Source organism: Gymnoscopelus microlampas (assembly GCF_963454915.1).
Source record: "Gymnoscopelus microlampas genome assembly, chromosome: 9".
NCBI classification, from domain to species: domain Eukaryota; kingdom Metazoa; phylum Chordata; class Actinopteri; order Myctophiformes; family Myctophidae; genus Gymnoscopelus; species Gymnoscopelus microlampas.
Window position 1 is genome coordinate 2,837,759 of NC_139946.1, and position 15,198 is coordinate 2,852,956.

The following is a 15,198-nucleotide window of genomic DNA, read 5'->3' on the forward strand; positions in this document are numbered from 1 at the left end:
GTTAAGAGCTGAAACATTCGATTCATCTTCATCCATACAGTATGTATCTGGAAAATGAAATCTGCTGTTTTTGTTTTTTTGTTTTTTTTACAAGCATGGTCGTATGGCGATTGGTTGATCAAACAAAGGTTGATCATTGTGATCATTGATTGGTGATTGATTGCATGGTGATTTGATGAGCTGCCAATGATCAAAGTGCATGCTGTGGTGTTTCCTCAAAGGGGAGGTTCTGTAGTAAGTGTCATAAAGCAACACAGGCAGACAGACAGGATCACTCTACCTCTAGTCCCAGCCAGCAGTCTGATCATCATCATCCAGAGAAATACCGTCATCAGTCACCATGGTTCGTGAAGTTGAAAACCTGGTGAGTGTTTAGCTATTGTTTATGTTCATATTTCGTAATGTCATTGTCACATCCAGTAAGACGTTTTGGTTTAAGCTCTGACTGTGCTATTGTTTCGGATATATAGGCGCCAATTTGTTCATCCATCCAGCCGGGAAAATTTTCTATTTCCAGAGTTCAGTGTGTGTTTTAGTTATGATATCACAGGCGTAGCCGTGTGTAAATGTTGTACATGATTGTCTTACATTTTATATTCATGTTAAAATCAATGACAAATAATTGTTTGCAAACTTGTATGAGCCAGAAAGAAGGTGTGTAAATGTCACAAATATAAAGTGGACAATGTGAATTTGAGTGGGAATGTATGCCTATAGGTGAATTGATGATCTGTCTGTCACCCATAGTATAATAATGTCTGACATTCTCTAGGACTCTTTCCGTGCCATCCTGGTGGAAGCTGGGGACAAGCTAGTGGTGGTGGACTTTACAGCCACATGGTGTGGCCCCTGCAAACACATTGCCCCTCGCTTCAAGGTGAGAGATCAGATGATTGTGATTGCAGAGTTGGAGCTCATCGATAGCATAGATAGACTTAATCACTTAAGCCCTGTTTTTAGACTTCATCATACAACTGTTTTGCATGAAAATAGCCAATCTACAAGCTTGTCACTGTGCAATATGTTGTGAGCTGGTAGATCTGCTATTTCGCTATTTATGAAAGATTTTGCCTATGTTGTATTCGCCCGAAATGTGGATGCCAGGTTGAAAGTGGTTTAGGATGTAGACTGGACTGGAATTGAGTCAAAGAAGACAGAACCAGCTTGGGCTCAGATACTGTAGCTGTTGTTCCATATTTTCATTATTACTTCTCTTTTGAGTTCACTCCATCAAGACTTGAAAATCCAACTTTGTAATAAACAGTCTGGGAAATCCAGACGATGCCTACTTTAAATGAAAACCTCTGTAGAGAGAATCCCTTGACCTTATTTAACCAGGGAATTGTTTGAATTTGTTACTAAAATATTTTTATATATAAATGATATACTGTTTTGCCATCAGGTCTACATGCCTCTTTTTTTTTGCCTCTTTACTGTGTCAGATCAAAAATCTACAGTATATCATCAATCAATTCCATGCTGATGTAATCTATTCTTCCATAGGAATTGGCAGAAAAAGCTGAGAACATGAACATAGTCTTCCTGAAGGTCGATGTGGATGAGGCAGCGGTAAGTCAGTGTGTTTTACCTATACAGCCCACCAGTTTCTGGCAACATTAAGGCAAGAAATAGGCTGTGCAGTTGCTCAACATGAATTCATTTACAACATCTAGTTTAGTTTTAGTTTATTTTCTGTGGGTGTGTGGGCGCAGCACAACAAGAGAAAATATAGATTTCTTGCTCCTCACAGTGACTATTTTCCTCTTTAATTATCTCACTAAACCGTGTGGTTGTGGATTGATATTGTGTATAATGCTGCTATGGCAACCATCGTCTACGTTGATACTTCTGTCATCAACATGCGGAACATGTGGAAGTGAACGCAACAGCGAATGCAACATCTAAGAACTCTATACTGGCCATGCTTCCAAGGTGAAAGGTCTTGGTCGTTTTAATGTCTGGCAAGCATTTTCACCGTCTGTCTCTTCTCCCTTCTCAGGACGTGTCAGCAGAATGTAAAATCCAGTGTATGCCCACATTCCAGTTCTACAAGAATGGAAAGATGGTAAGCTATTTAGTTGAAGCATGTGTTCAGGACTGTTGCCTCCCACAATTGTACAGTACAGTACATACAGTCTGGAGCACGGAAGCTCTGAAAATGATCAAAGGATAAAGTGGATGTGACGCCCCCTCCTAGCTCTTGTGCTTGTAGATCTTGTGAGCTTGTAGTTCCCCTCAGTATAGGGATGCTAGGGTTCAAGTGGTTCATGTAAAAAGGATGATCCTATCATACAAAGATTTGGCGAGCCCCCTGTAGTAACTCTGAGGACCCCCTGTTGAAGACCCCTGCCTTAATGCATATTTTCTTTTTAGGTTGAGGAGTTCTCTGGGGCCAATTATGACAAGCTGGTGGAGAAAGTGACAGCTCTACGGTCATGAGAGAAAGCCCTTCCACCCATCCCAATGCACCTCCCATCCCAATGCACCTCAACTGTAGAAAAGAACAGGAGCCAACACTCTTCCCACAGAACCCCTGGAGACGTTCCACGGCAATAATCCTCTGAACCCCATCATGATGTCTTAAATATTTCTAAAACTTCATTGTCTGTTTTTCTGTATGTGCACCATGTGAACATTGGTTATGGTTACATTAAAAACAACCATTTTTAGTCTGAATGGTTGGCTGCATGTCATCCCTCCCTCTCTGCCCTCAGGTTCCTGTCACTCTGCTGTCCCATTTGAATGGAGGGAAAACATTTTAGTCCTGTTTTATGTCTCAGAGAGGATTGATGATGGGATTGTTCCTCTGTATGTCATCCTCATTTGGTGGATTTAATAAATGAAAAGAAGTAACATACCTAATGCTTTTGCTTTTCATGTGTGAATTATCTTAATTCGGTTCATTTAAGCTGGCACTGCAGCTTGCATTATGAACAAAATATGAATGTAATGTTTATTTAGTACAATATGAATGCCTATTCACATGGCAGAACTCGTATGCCATGTGGGCTAAACAACACGCCAACAAGTGAACACCAATATAAAAAAAAATATTGGTGCTAAAGGATAGTGTAGACATCGAGGAGTGGTTTACTGATGTCACAGTGACTAATAATAGGGAAGGTAATGCAGTTCTGGCTCTGGATAAAGAATACCTTCCTCTATATTAAGTGCAATCAGTCTAATGACAGTAATCCAGAGAGACAGGGAGAAAGTCAACTTCTATCATGACTATGTATTTTATTAACCGTCTACTGAAACCGCTCTAGCAAATCTATTTGAGCCGTCCGTTTATCAAAATCTTTTGTTGGAACACAGTTAACTGTTTGTAATTGCTTATTGTATTGTATCAACAGAGCATTTATGATGACTATTTAGTAGGTTAACACTCAAGCTCTTCACATAACCGTCCCATCCAGCCTTCTGGGCCTCTGATACACACCACCGTTCTGACACTGTAGCCAACACACCGCTGGAAAGAGAGAATACACACAGCAGACATAATTAACATTCATAACAATGTTGTTGCGCAAATAATTATATATATTTTTTTATATTTGGTGAAAGGGGAAATATGTTGCATGTTATTGTTAATTATCAGCCAAAGTATCTTGAACTTCATGCAGTGATTACAGTAAACCTCGGCCTTGCACTGTCAGATATTTCCTCGGGAACAGTGCATCCTTAATTGGTACAGATATCCCTATGTACTGTATGTGGCCCTAGACTAGAGTGAAGGAGCATGTCACATTTCAATGACAGGTGAGGAAGGTGCTAGTCAGAGGACAGAACAGGAAAGGTCTGCAATGGAAGAGGTAGTGCACAAGAATGGGAAATACACAGCAAGAGGAAGTGCATAGGAACTGGAAGAATGCAAGGGTGTTATGTGCTTGCACAGTTAAAACACCTCAGTTTAGCTCATATTATTATTGGGTCACTATTGGGTCACTGGTTGTTTGTTCTTTCAGTGTCTACTCTGTATTGCTGCTGTGGTCTGTGGCTGTCACTCATCTGTGATTGAGCTGGCTGCTCCGCCCCTGTCCCAGCTGTCCTTCATGAGGAATTAGGGTCCAGGATATAAAAGGAGCTGTGGCCAGCTCTCATGATCTTCCCCCAGCACCCCAGCAGAGCACAACAGTTATTTTGTTCCCCTGATTTTGTATGTTCTTTCTTTCAGTTTCGATGGGCTGGCCGTGAGTATTGTTTGGTATGAGTTTTCGTTATTGATTAGTTTAGTTTGTTATTTTGTTTTGGTAGTTTACGGGAGTCTGGTGAGACGACGAGCACATAGTGTTTGGCTCACCAGACTAATAATAATATGAGCTAAACTGAGGTGTTTTAACTGTGCAAGCACATAACACCCCCACCCTAAGTTGTTGAATGGTGGGTTTCTGGCACTAGTGTGCGGTGTTACCTGGGTCAGAGCCCACCATTCAATAACTTAGGGTGGGGGTGTTATGTGCTTGCACAGTTAAAACACCTCAGTTTAGCTCATATTATTATTGGGTCACTAATGGTTGTTTGTTCTTTCAGTGTCTACTCTGTATTGCTGCTGTGGTCTGTGGCTGTCACTCATCTGTGATTGAGCTGGCTGCTCCGCCCCTGTCCCAGCTGTCCTTCATGAGGAATTAGGGTCCAGGATATAAAAGGAGCTAATAGGCAATAGGAGCTAATAGGCATCAGTCACAGAAGAGAAGGCAGTTGTGGGTTAAAATATCTCTCTCTCAACCACAGTCATCATATCTGGACATAGATCATTAGCATTCTCTCATACTTTCACCATGATATATCTTCCTTCTTTATCAACATATTATTTTATAAGTTCTACATTTAAGGAATTTGGAATTAAGACAGATACCCCTAGCTTATTTCCTGATTTAAAAGAGCTATAGAAAGTGTTCCTAAACCCAATTATTTTTATGTTCCGTCCAAGAGAGATGAGTTTCCTGTAAAAATATTATTTGTGCCTTTTCACGTTTCAGCTTACTAATGACTTTGAACAACACTCTAAGTGGAGGCCCCCCGCTGTTTGTGGCATTTGTTCAGCAAAATTCCACTCGAGCTGTGTCCAACTTACTTGCATGACATGCCTGAATATTTCTCCTTTGGTCTAATTATTATCAAATAGAGTCAAGTGAACCATGTAATCAGAAAAAAGTAGTGAGAAAAAAACATAAACAAATATACAATGAAATAAAAAATAAACAAAACAAAAAAACAACCATGAACTTATCCAATAAAATAAAATAAAATAACATCTGACACGCCAACTGATTGTTTTAAAAGATATACTGTGCCTAGTAACTCCTTAACCATTATTCACATACCTTAAGTCATTAATGATCACACATTTCACGTGTGAAGTGAGTACTGTAAAAAATGAATTTCAGAGCCTTAGAGATATTTTTTTTTAAAGGGAGAAAGAAAGAGAAAGAGAAAATGTTCCGTGAACACCTCTACCCTCTTAAAATAAATATTATCTATTACCTATTTAAGGCCCATCAGTAAGAAGAGAAAATATGAATATTTATAGACTAAGTAAAGAAAAACAACAACAACCCAGTATTAAAATGAAATCCTTCTCTTTCTTCCCACTCTGACTTATTATCCCGCTGTACCAACAAAAAGCATATAGATTAAGGCGTGCATGAAAGCTGTGCGTTATTAAGTAACTTGGGGTGTGGAAGAAACAGTGGGTCTTATAAAAACATATATAAAAATACAAATAATAAGACAAGGCGTCCATGTCGGCAATAGTTACTCAAAAGACCGACAGAGCCTCTTTCAATCAACGCCGGTCCGGGGACCCGCAGCAACAACAAAAGAGAAACGTATTTATTGGCTCATCGGTCATATAGGAGAAAATAAACTAACATGTATACCTAACATTTACCTTGGATTCATTTGGCACACCTTTTTTCCACCTCTTATTTATCGTTACCCCACTGGAAAGCTTTACGTTTTATCCTTTGTGCGTTGTGCTGCTTCTTTGCCTCCCGGTTTCAATTTTCGTTTGCCATGCTTTTTGAGGATCATCTCCTTGGTATTGAACTGAATTTTCGTTTTCGTTTGCCATGCTTTTTGAGGATCATCTCCTTGGTATTGAACTGAAGAAAGTTTAACACAATGGATCGTGCTGGAAACTCTGGTCCTTGTTTTTGGGCTAGGGACCTGTGAGCCCTCTGGATCTGTAAGTTGGTTTCTGGTGGTAAGGAATGTTCTGATATCAGCAATTTCTCAATGAATCCCTGGACAGTGTTGTTCTTCTCCACGTCTTCTGGTACATTGTAGACACGGATGTTGTGTCTCCTAGAAAAACCTTCGAGTTCTGTTAAGGCTTCTTGCTAAATTCGCTGTTGCTCAAGAGACGTGAGCAGAGCGTCCTTCATCCTCTCACTCATTACAACAACATTCACTGCAATTGAATCTTTTATCTTGATTTTGGAGAGGTTTATTTTGTTGACCGGAGAGAGCTGACATCTCAAGCAGCCATCTGCTTGGCCACGCCTTCCGGCCACACTTGACCACTCACGTTCAAAATATTTCAAAACTTCTATTTAACGACACTGATATACGACTAGGGTGACCATATGTCCCGTTTTGTGCGGGACAGTCCCGCATTTCAGTGACTTTTCAAGCGTCCCGCAAATTGAGACGCTGTCCCGCATTTTGATTGATAGGCTCCAGTTTTCAAATATGCGTTTAAAATCTTGATTTTATCAATTAACTGGCTGTGCGCAGCGCAGCGGAGCAGTGGAGCCTGTCATCAGGGGGCGAGCCGAGTGTGTGTGTGTGTGTGTGTGTGTGTGTGTGTGCGTGCTGCCCCAATTAAAACACTCGCCCCAAAACACACTCGCCCCTATGTTTTTCGCCGACCGAGGCCACCAGATATACCCGGGGCGAGTGTTTTTCTTTGGACGAGGCGGCCGACACGTGATTTAATTCACTGAACGAGCAGTGAATTAAATCACGTGTTGCTGGTGGAATACAAGTCGGAAAGAAAATAATCAGCAGCTCAACAACATATAAGAGGATACAAGAGCTATCTGTGCAAAAGCTGCAAAGTGTGCATATATTTAAGCAAGTATTTTAAAACAGTGAAAGCTACCGAGGAAAAAGAAAAAAAAAGTAATAGACCCCGCCAGGACTCAAACTAACGACCAGTGACCACGTTGTGAATAATTATAAACAAACAACCTCCTGGTGCTTGCTTCCAAGTTGGGAGGTAAACCGAAGGTATTGAAGAGGAGAATGTTATGGTCATCAGAGATCAGAGGATTTAGCAGCTGTCCAGCCATTCTGATAATGTTAGGAGCAATGGACCTGCCAACAGTGACACTATGAGCAGGTAGGGTCCAACCAAGTGTTTCTAAATTGACTGCAGTCTGCACAGAACCCTATCCATCAGATCCAAGTTTTTATTTGCATAGTAGTTCTATTACAGTTATTATTATCATACTCCTATTACAGAGAAGATTTCATACCCCCCACTTTTTGCAACAAAAAAAAAGGTTTTAATTGTGTTTTTTTGATAATAAATCGGTCAAATCAGGCAAAAATAAGAATTAAATTACATAACCCTAACCTAACCCGAATCCTAACCCTAAAACCGAAATAAAGTAACCAAAAACTGGTAAAAAACGAACCCAATCCGCCCAGAACCGCAAAAAAAATTCGCGCACGCGCGATCTGTCCCTCATTGGCCCTGTTTGGATCTGGTCACCCTATATACGACTACGTATCATTAATTCATGAAACAAAACAATTCATAAACAAGTTGAAACATGGAGTTAAAGGTTTCTGCCCAGAAGTGACAATATTAATTTCTAAGATGTACTCTTCTTCCCTTCGGTGCTCATCGACCACAATGCACTTATTAAAGTTGTGAGTGATATTTTTAAAGTAGGTGTTACATAGAGTTGCTCTATATCGTGGGCAGCAGCGGCAGAGCGGCAGTTTCCTATGCCTAAACCTAACCCTAACCTCAGTAAAACTATACCTAAACCTAACCCTAACCTCTAACCCTAACCTCAGTAAAACTATGCCTAAACCTAACCCTAACCCTAACCTCAGTAATATTTTATTACAAGGATTAGTAGGCTAAAGTCTTACTGATTCCGCACTGCCGCTCCGGCATTTCTGCGGTAGCTGCACTCGCTCCTTCTGGTTTGTTCAGTAACAGGAGTCTCCATGTCTCTGCAGCTCTTTAATAAGCACACAATATATGTTCAGGTCAGGATAACAATGTTATCAAATCAGGAGAGAGGACTGATACAGGACACAGGATAAACCGAGTGAAATTGGAAGTGATGTCACAACAAAATTGGCACTGGAACGATATAAAATGTAAGCTGATAAATGGGTACTCTATCCTGATTGGATGAAAGTATTAATGTATATTAAAGAGCTGGAGAGGCAAGGAGACCCCTGTTACTGAACAAACACTCAATGATTACTATCAGAATATAAAGCCTTAACTTTTTAACAAAGAAACATAGTTTTAACCAAACAAAATACCACTTACAGCACCTTTAAGTCTGATTTATTAAACTGTTGTAGCATATACATTATAGCCAGGTGGTCAATATTTAGCCTGTAATTTACTATTGTCATAGTTTTTTTCTAGTTAGATACTGCCAGTTACACAGCAAAACCAGGAGTGTCCATTAAAATGGACCCTTTATTGGTCAATTTGCACTCGTTCAGAGTTAAATTAGCATCAGGATTTCATTGTGTACACGCCCATACTTAAGGCAGTCCAAAAGAGAATTTATATCATTATTCAAAACAGATGTAAATGAGAAAGGAGCGGTGTATTTTCTATCAAAAAGTTATTTTACTGCATTGTTTTGTAACACGTGTGTTTTCACGAGTCCCAGAAGCTATAACGTAGTCTGTTGCAAGATGTTTTCTCATGTAGCTCTTCTCTGTGTGTGTGATAATGTAGATACAATGCCTGACTTCAACAAAGATCATTTAAAAGACCTCTGTATGGTTTGTTTTTAGTAAAGAACTAACTTCCATGCTCTGTTGATGTCTTCAAGCATTATGATCTGGACTGATGATTCAATAGAGTACTGACGTCCTGACTTCACTCCCACTACCCCTGGGACACACAGTTCTTTTTTGTATTGTAAACCTCATAGACAAATCTTAGATTGAGTCATATAAGAACTGTGTTCCAAAAATAAACAAATCAGTCTGGTGATTTAGTCAGGTGTGTGACTCTGTGTCGTTTATGATATTGAGTTACGTTTGATCAGTGGTGGAAAAAGTACTCAATACTGCAATGTAGAGATACTCTGATATATTCTGAGTGAAAGTACAAAAGTATTGGTATCAAAATGTACTTAAAGTACCCAAAAATTTGAAAACTTGCGATGCGACGCATTGTGAGCTTGTAGATCTGCTATTTTCAAATGGCCAAAATGTATATAGGGCTGAAGTGGGTAATGTTTGTTCTGTAATAATGATAAAAATCTACAAGGTAACTATAGTAACTAAAGTTTTCAAATAATTGTAGTGGAGTAAAGGTACAATATTTTCCTCTGAGATGTAGTGAAGTAGAAGTAAAAGTACTGACATTTTTAAATTCCCCAGTAATATATTAAGTAGAGATTCCTCAAATGTGTACTTAAGTATAGAACTTAAGTAAATGTACTTTGTTACTTTCCACCATTGCGTTTGATAATGTTTGGAGAAAATGAGTACTTTTTGTCCGTCAGTTGATATCCATAATGAGTAAAATGTCCGGGGTGAATGTTGATCACCAAGGCTTCTCTTCTTACTAACGGTTAGATGAGAACATTTTCAACAATGTCTACAAGTGCTGTAGATGATGTAGTATTCTGTTATCATGATTCATAAACCAATGCTTATTCATTCACTCCAAATCATTTAGATGCTTTATTTGTGTCACTATGTGATGTGGGAGAAAGGCAGAGGTTCAGCAGACAACTCACCTACAGCTGACAAAGAAACAAGCATGAACTGTTTGAACTTCAGCCACGTCTAATATTATGGATTTTACTGCTAGATGTGTATATACACATCCTATAACATATCAATAAGTGTGTTTTCAATGCTATTATTACGACTTATATAGCCTTATTCACATTTAATAAGGTTAGTAAGCATATTGTAAGGACTTTACAAGTGCCTTATCAACTGTTAATAGAATATAATAATTGTTTACAAAAATCTCCATTTAAAAAAACGCCAATGTGGAGAAAAGCTGAGTCTTGTTTCCATTGTGGTTTACTTTGAGACACAGAACAACACACAACAAAATGGTAAATGTTAATTAATCCTTATTACAAGCGCGTTAATTGTTGATGGTATTATTATCAACATGTATCCATATTAATTTTGTTTGGAGCTGTATTTGTAAACACACTTGTCATGTATTAAATAACATGTATATATACAGTACAGTTATATGTTGAAACAGAGAAGAGTAGCACACACTCAATGTAACTCCATTTATATACTTTTATTGATCAACATGTTGACAAGTTGTCTTCATCAGGGTGTGTAGACTGCTGTACAAACACTGACAGTGGTTTTAATTAAGGTTTTCAACAATGGTCTTCATCAGGGTGTCTAGATAGACCCTCCCACCGAGTTGTTTGACTCGGTTCCACAGACAAATATTGTGAAAATAGCTGATCGTTGTGAGCATGTAAATCAGCTATCTTTTTTAGGTAATCGTCTCTTTTTGATGTCATTTTTGACAATTTGGCCAATGTTTAACAATTATTTTGTGCAGTAACGGTCAAAAGTAATTAGTGTGCAGATTCACTTACAGTTTACTGCATGTTGATTTGTTTACCCCCCCCCCCCCCACACACACACACACCCCCCACTCCAAATAATAACAATACAAAAAAACATTTGAGGATCCCCCTGGGGGTCCCGACCCACAGTTTGAGAACCATTGGTCTATCTGGGTGCGTCTCCACCAACTGAAGTGAGGAAAACGGCACAAAACATCATGCATGTGTGTGTGTGTGCCTGTACACCGCTTGACCTGGTGGTCCCAGCAGGTGGGCCGCAGGCCAAGCAGATCATGGTCCTCGTTGACACCACATTTAACCCTGTGTGTGCTGCTGACTTACTAATGACACACCTGCTACTGTGACTCTTGTCCCACATCAGCTCACATCACAGCTACACAGTTCTCACACTGATGTGTTGGACAGTTTTAGGTAATTATCTTACAGGATGTGTTGGAGCTGAGAACTGATAACTCCTTTCTGCATTCCTCTGTGAGTATGTTGTACTCCAACCTGAAACAAATGAATACAAGAGAATGGAGAATAGAAAAGGATTATTTGTATATTCATGAAGAAAGCAAAAACTAAACACACATTATTATAGTTATAACATATTAGAACTCAACATCACTATGAACTGATCTGACCACAGAGTCTACCAGGAGCGTAGTGTGTGTGTGTGTGTGTGTGTGTGTGTGTGTGTGTGTGTGTGTGTGTGTGTGTGTGTGTGTGTGTGTGTGTGTGTGTGTGTGTGTGTGTGTGTGTGTGTGTGTGTGTGTGTGTGTGTGTGTGTGTGTGTGTGTGTGTGTGTGCGTGCGTGCGTGCGTGCGTGCGTGCGTGCGTGCGTGCGTGCGTGCGTGCGTGCGTGCGTGCGTGCGTGCGTGTGAGACAGACAGACAGACAGACAGACAGACAGAGATGAACGAGAGGTGAACAACATGCAGAACAAAGGTACAGAGCATGATTTTAGCCTCTGTCAGGAGGGGGGCAACATTTTGTCATAGGGAGGGGTAAAATAGCTGATACATGCTCACAACGCCTCGCAAAGCGCCTCTTTCTTAGATAATATTTGACAATTTGGGGGGACCTCTGTGTTAAATTGGCAATTTCATTGGCTATGAAGTATACATGATTATAACATGCTTAAACATTCGACAATTAAGGTCTAATATTTCTACAATTGCTACAAAACCTGTATATCCAGTCATTTTTGGACATAAACAAGAAGTTGAAGGATAAAATCAAGTCTGATAATGATGTACCGTGCATGTTCACATCATGTATAGCCTACTTTACATTACTTAACAACATTTTTCAATTATTACATTTTTAACATTTTGGACAAAACAGCCAATTTTACACCAAGGTGCCCAGATGTCCCTATAGTGCCCACCTATCCTGTATTCTCTGTAAATAGCAGGTGGGCTCACAGATCAACAAATTGTCAAGAGACGACACTATTAATCTACTGTCACCAGTATGGCTAATATAGTGCAAATACATCATCCTATATCATGAACACGCACAGTAAAAAAGTAGGCTTCTTAAAGGGATAGTTCACCCCAAAAAATATGTTTTTTAATATCGATTAGTCAACCATGGACACTTGAATTCATGGATATTTTTAGTTTTTTGTCACATTCCTAAGCCAATAATTTGATGACCAGTGGACCGGTAGACAGCGGTTCCGGTAGGAGACACAAAGGAGACTCTTTGTGTCTCCTACCGGAACCGCTGCCGGTCATCAAATTATTGGCTTAGGAATCCGAGAAAAAAAAAAGATATCCATGAATTCAAGTCTCCATGAGGTGACTATAACTGCAAACTGAATGGAGATGAACACATGAAAATGTTAATCTGTCTTATTAACTGTCTTTGGTCACGTCCTTTTTTTTGTATAACACATTTAACCCATTAAGACCTGGGACGGATCTATGTCATTTTTAGATTTGAGCTAAAAAGCATTCTTTTACACTTAAACTATTTAAAAATAGCAGATCTACAAGCTCGTAGCGCGGCACCGGGTGCCGCGCTACGAGCTGGTAGATCTGCTATTTTTGAAAAATCAAGAAAATATGTGCAAATCTTTGATTATATTTTTAAAGCGAACATTTGTAACTCAAATCTTTGCTTCTGGGGGGTCCCTGGAACACAATATTTTGAGATGGGGGTCCGCGGCTAAATACATACACATTTTGGGGGTGCTTGACATGAAAAAGTTTGAAAACCACTGAAATTAACTTCATACAACATGCACACACAAACACATGCACGCGCGCACACACACCCACAGTGACACAAAACACAGGCACGCACATACATGCACACACACACACACACACACACACACACACACACACACACACACACACACACACACACACACACACACACACACACACACAGACACACACACACACACACACACAAGCTTTGTGAGATTGTAGATCTGCCATTTAAAAAAAATATATATATATTTGTATACATTCTGTGTGATGAGTACTTTCACTTTAAAGGGATAGTTCACCCCCAAAACCTTTTCTTCTATCGATTACACACCCCATGAAGCATTGAACTTTTTTTTTTTGTTGCATTCCTAAGCCAATAATTTGATGACCGGTGGAAAGATGCTAATGTTTCCAATAGGAGACTCAAAGTTGACACTTTGAGTCTCCCACCGGAGCCGCCGCCGATCATCAAATTATTGGCTTAGGAATGCAACAAAAACAAAAAAATCTCCATGAATTCAAGTCTACATGGAGTGCTGAGCGGGCCGACCCGTAACCCGCGGGTCAACCCACGGCGCGGGTGGGTTGAGTCAGGATTTTAGAGGAAATTATGCGGGCTGCGGGTGAGCGGGTCAGCTGCTCTCACAAGCAAAAAAATAATAATAATCACATGCTCTTGTTTTGTCTTTATTCCTAATAAGAATAAGAATAATAATAACAATAAAACAGTTTGAATACACTTATATATTATATTATTATTTTCTAAACTTCATGATTTAACAGAATAAAAAAAAAATCGCGGGTCGCGGGGCGGGATGAGCCATAGATTTATATATGGGTTCGCGGGGCGGGTTGAGGCGGGTTGGGTTCCGTGGCGGGGCGGGGCGGGTCATGAAAAAACCCGACCCACACATCATTACTACCTGGGGTGTGTAATCGATAGAAGAAAAAGTAATTGATAGAAAATAAGTCCTTTTTTGGGTAAACTATCCCTTTAAGTATTTCCACCATGGCATGCATGCACAGAAACACACACACACACACACACACACACACACACACACACACACACACACACACACACACACACACACACACACACACACACACACACACACACACACACACACACACACACACACACACACACACACTGACCACAGGCCTGGGAAAATAAGATGTTCTTCTTTTAACCACATTAACCCAGGAGTCCATATTTTGGTCACATGAAAATGCTCAATGGCCGCAGACCTCCATCTGAAAATATGTTGTGCCACGGACCCCCATACACGATTTATGTTGTTAAAGTTGCAACGTGTTGTGAGCTTGTAGATTTCAAATAGCCGATATAGAGTTAAAGTGGTTATATTTATTTAAATGGTATTATTATTACAATTTGCTGGGGACCCCCTAGAACCCCCTCAAAGACCCTTGGGGGCCCCCGGACCCCACTTTGAGAACCCTTTGCATTATATTATGTGTTATGGTGGTACTGTGGTGGTCAGGGAACAAGGATGGTGTCTTGTAGGAATTAAGGCCTTAAGGAATGAATGAATGAAACACAGACAGACAGACAGACAGACAGACAGACAGACAGACAGACAGACAGACAGACAGACAGACAGACAGACAGACAGACATGGGGTGACTATAATCAATAGCAAAAAAGTCATTTTGGGGGTGAACTATTCCTTTAAGCCAGAGAGAGAGAGAGAGAGAGAGAGAGAGCTCCAGCCATGGTGGTCACTTTATTAACGCCTTAATCCTAGACAGACAGACAGACAGACAGACAGACAGACAGACAGACAGAATGATAAATTGATACATTTAGTGGACAAACTACTACATTTTCTGTTTGGTAAACATAAAATAAATATAAATATGAAGTCAGAACAATTTGGAAGGTGAAAATGTATTTAGTTTAATTAGTTTGTGTATTTTTGGACTCATATCCATCACGTGATGTCAGTCAATTTGTCTGGACCAATCTGCTACATAAATGGTAAAATGGTAAATGGTGCATTTATATAGCGCTTCTATCCGAAGCGCTTTACATTGATTGTGCCATTAACCCATTCACAGACACATTCATACACCGATGGCGGGGGAAACCATGCAAGGCACCAACCTGCTCATCGGGAGCAATTAGGGGTTCAGTGTCTTGCTCAAGGACACTTCGACACTAACTCTAGGGG

At 39.9% G+C, this 15,198-nt stretch overlaps 2 protein-coding genes across 2 annotated transcripts in view; one reads left to right on the forward strand and one right to left on the reverse strand.

Moving 5' to 3' along the window:
* Positions 1-285: 285 nt before the first annotated feature.
* LOC311051995 (thioredoxin-like) lies at positions 286-2,715 on the forward strand. Its single transcript, XM_084066743.1, has 5 exons — positions 286-364; positions 773-877; positions 1,504-1,569; positions 2,000-2,065; positions 2,374-2,715. Exons 1-5 carry the CDS (start codon positions 341-343, stop codon positions 2,437-2,439), a joined length of 327 nt encoding a protein of 108 aa, XP_083922869.1. The 5' UTR covers positions 286-340; the 3' UTR covers positions 2,440-2,715.
* An 8,174-nt stretch (positions 2,716-10,889) lies between these two features.
* The window catches only part of LOC311052379 (NACHT, LRR and PYD domains-containing protein 3-like), a 73,971-nt gene continuing 69,662 nt past the window's right edge, over positions 10,890-15,198 (reverse strand). The window contains exon 14 of the mRNA XM_084067311.1: positions 10,890-11,288. Within this exon, the coding sequence (XP_083923437.1) occupies positions 11,204-11,288 (85 nt within the window). The 3' untranslated portion in view covers positions 10,890-11,203. The remainder of the gene's footprint in view (positions 11,289-15,198) is intronic.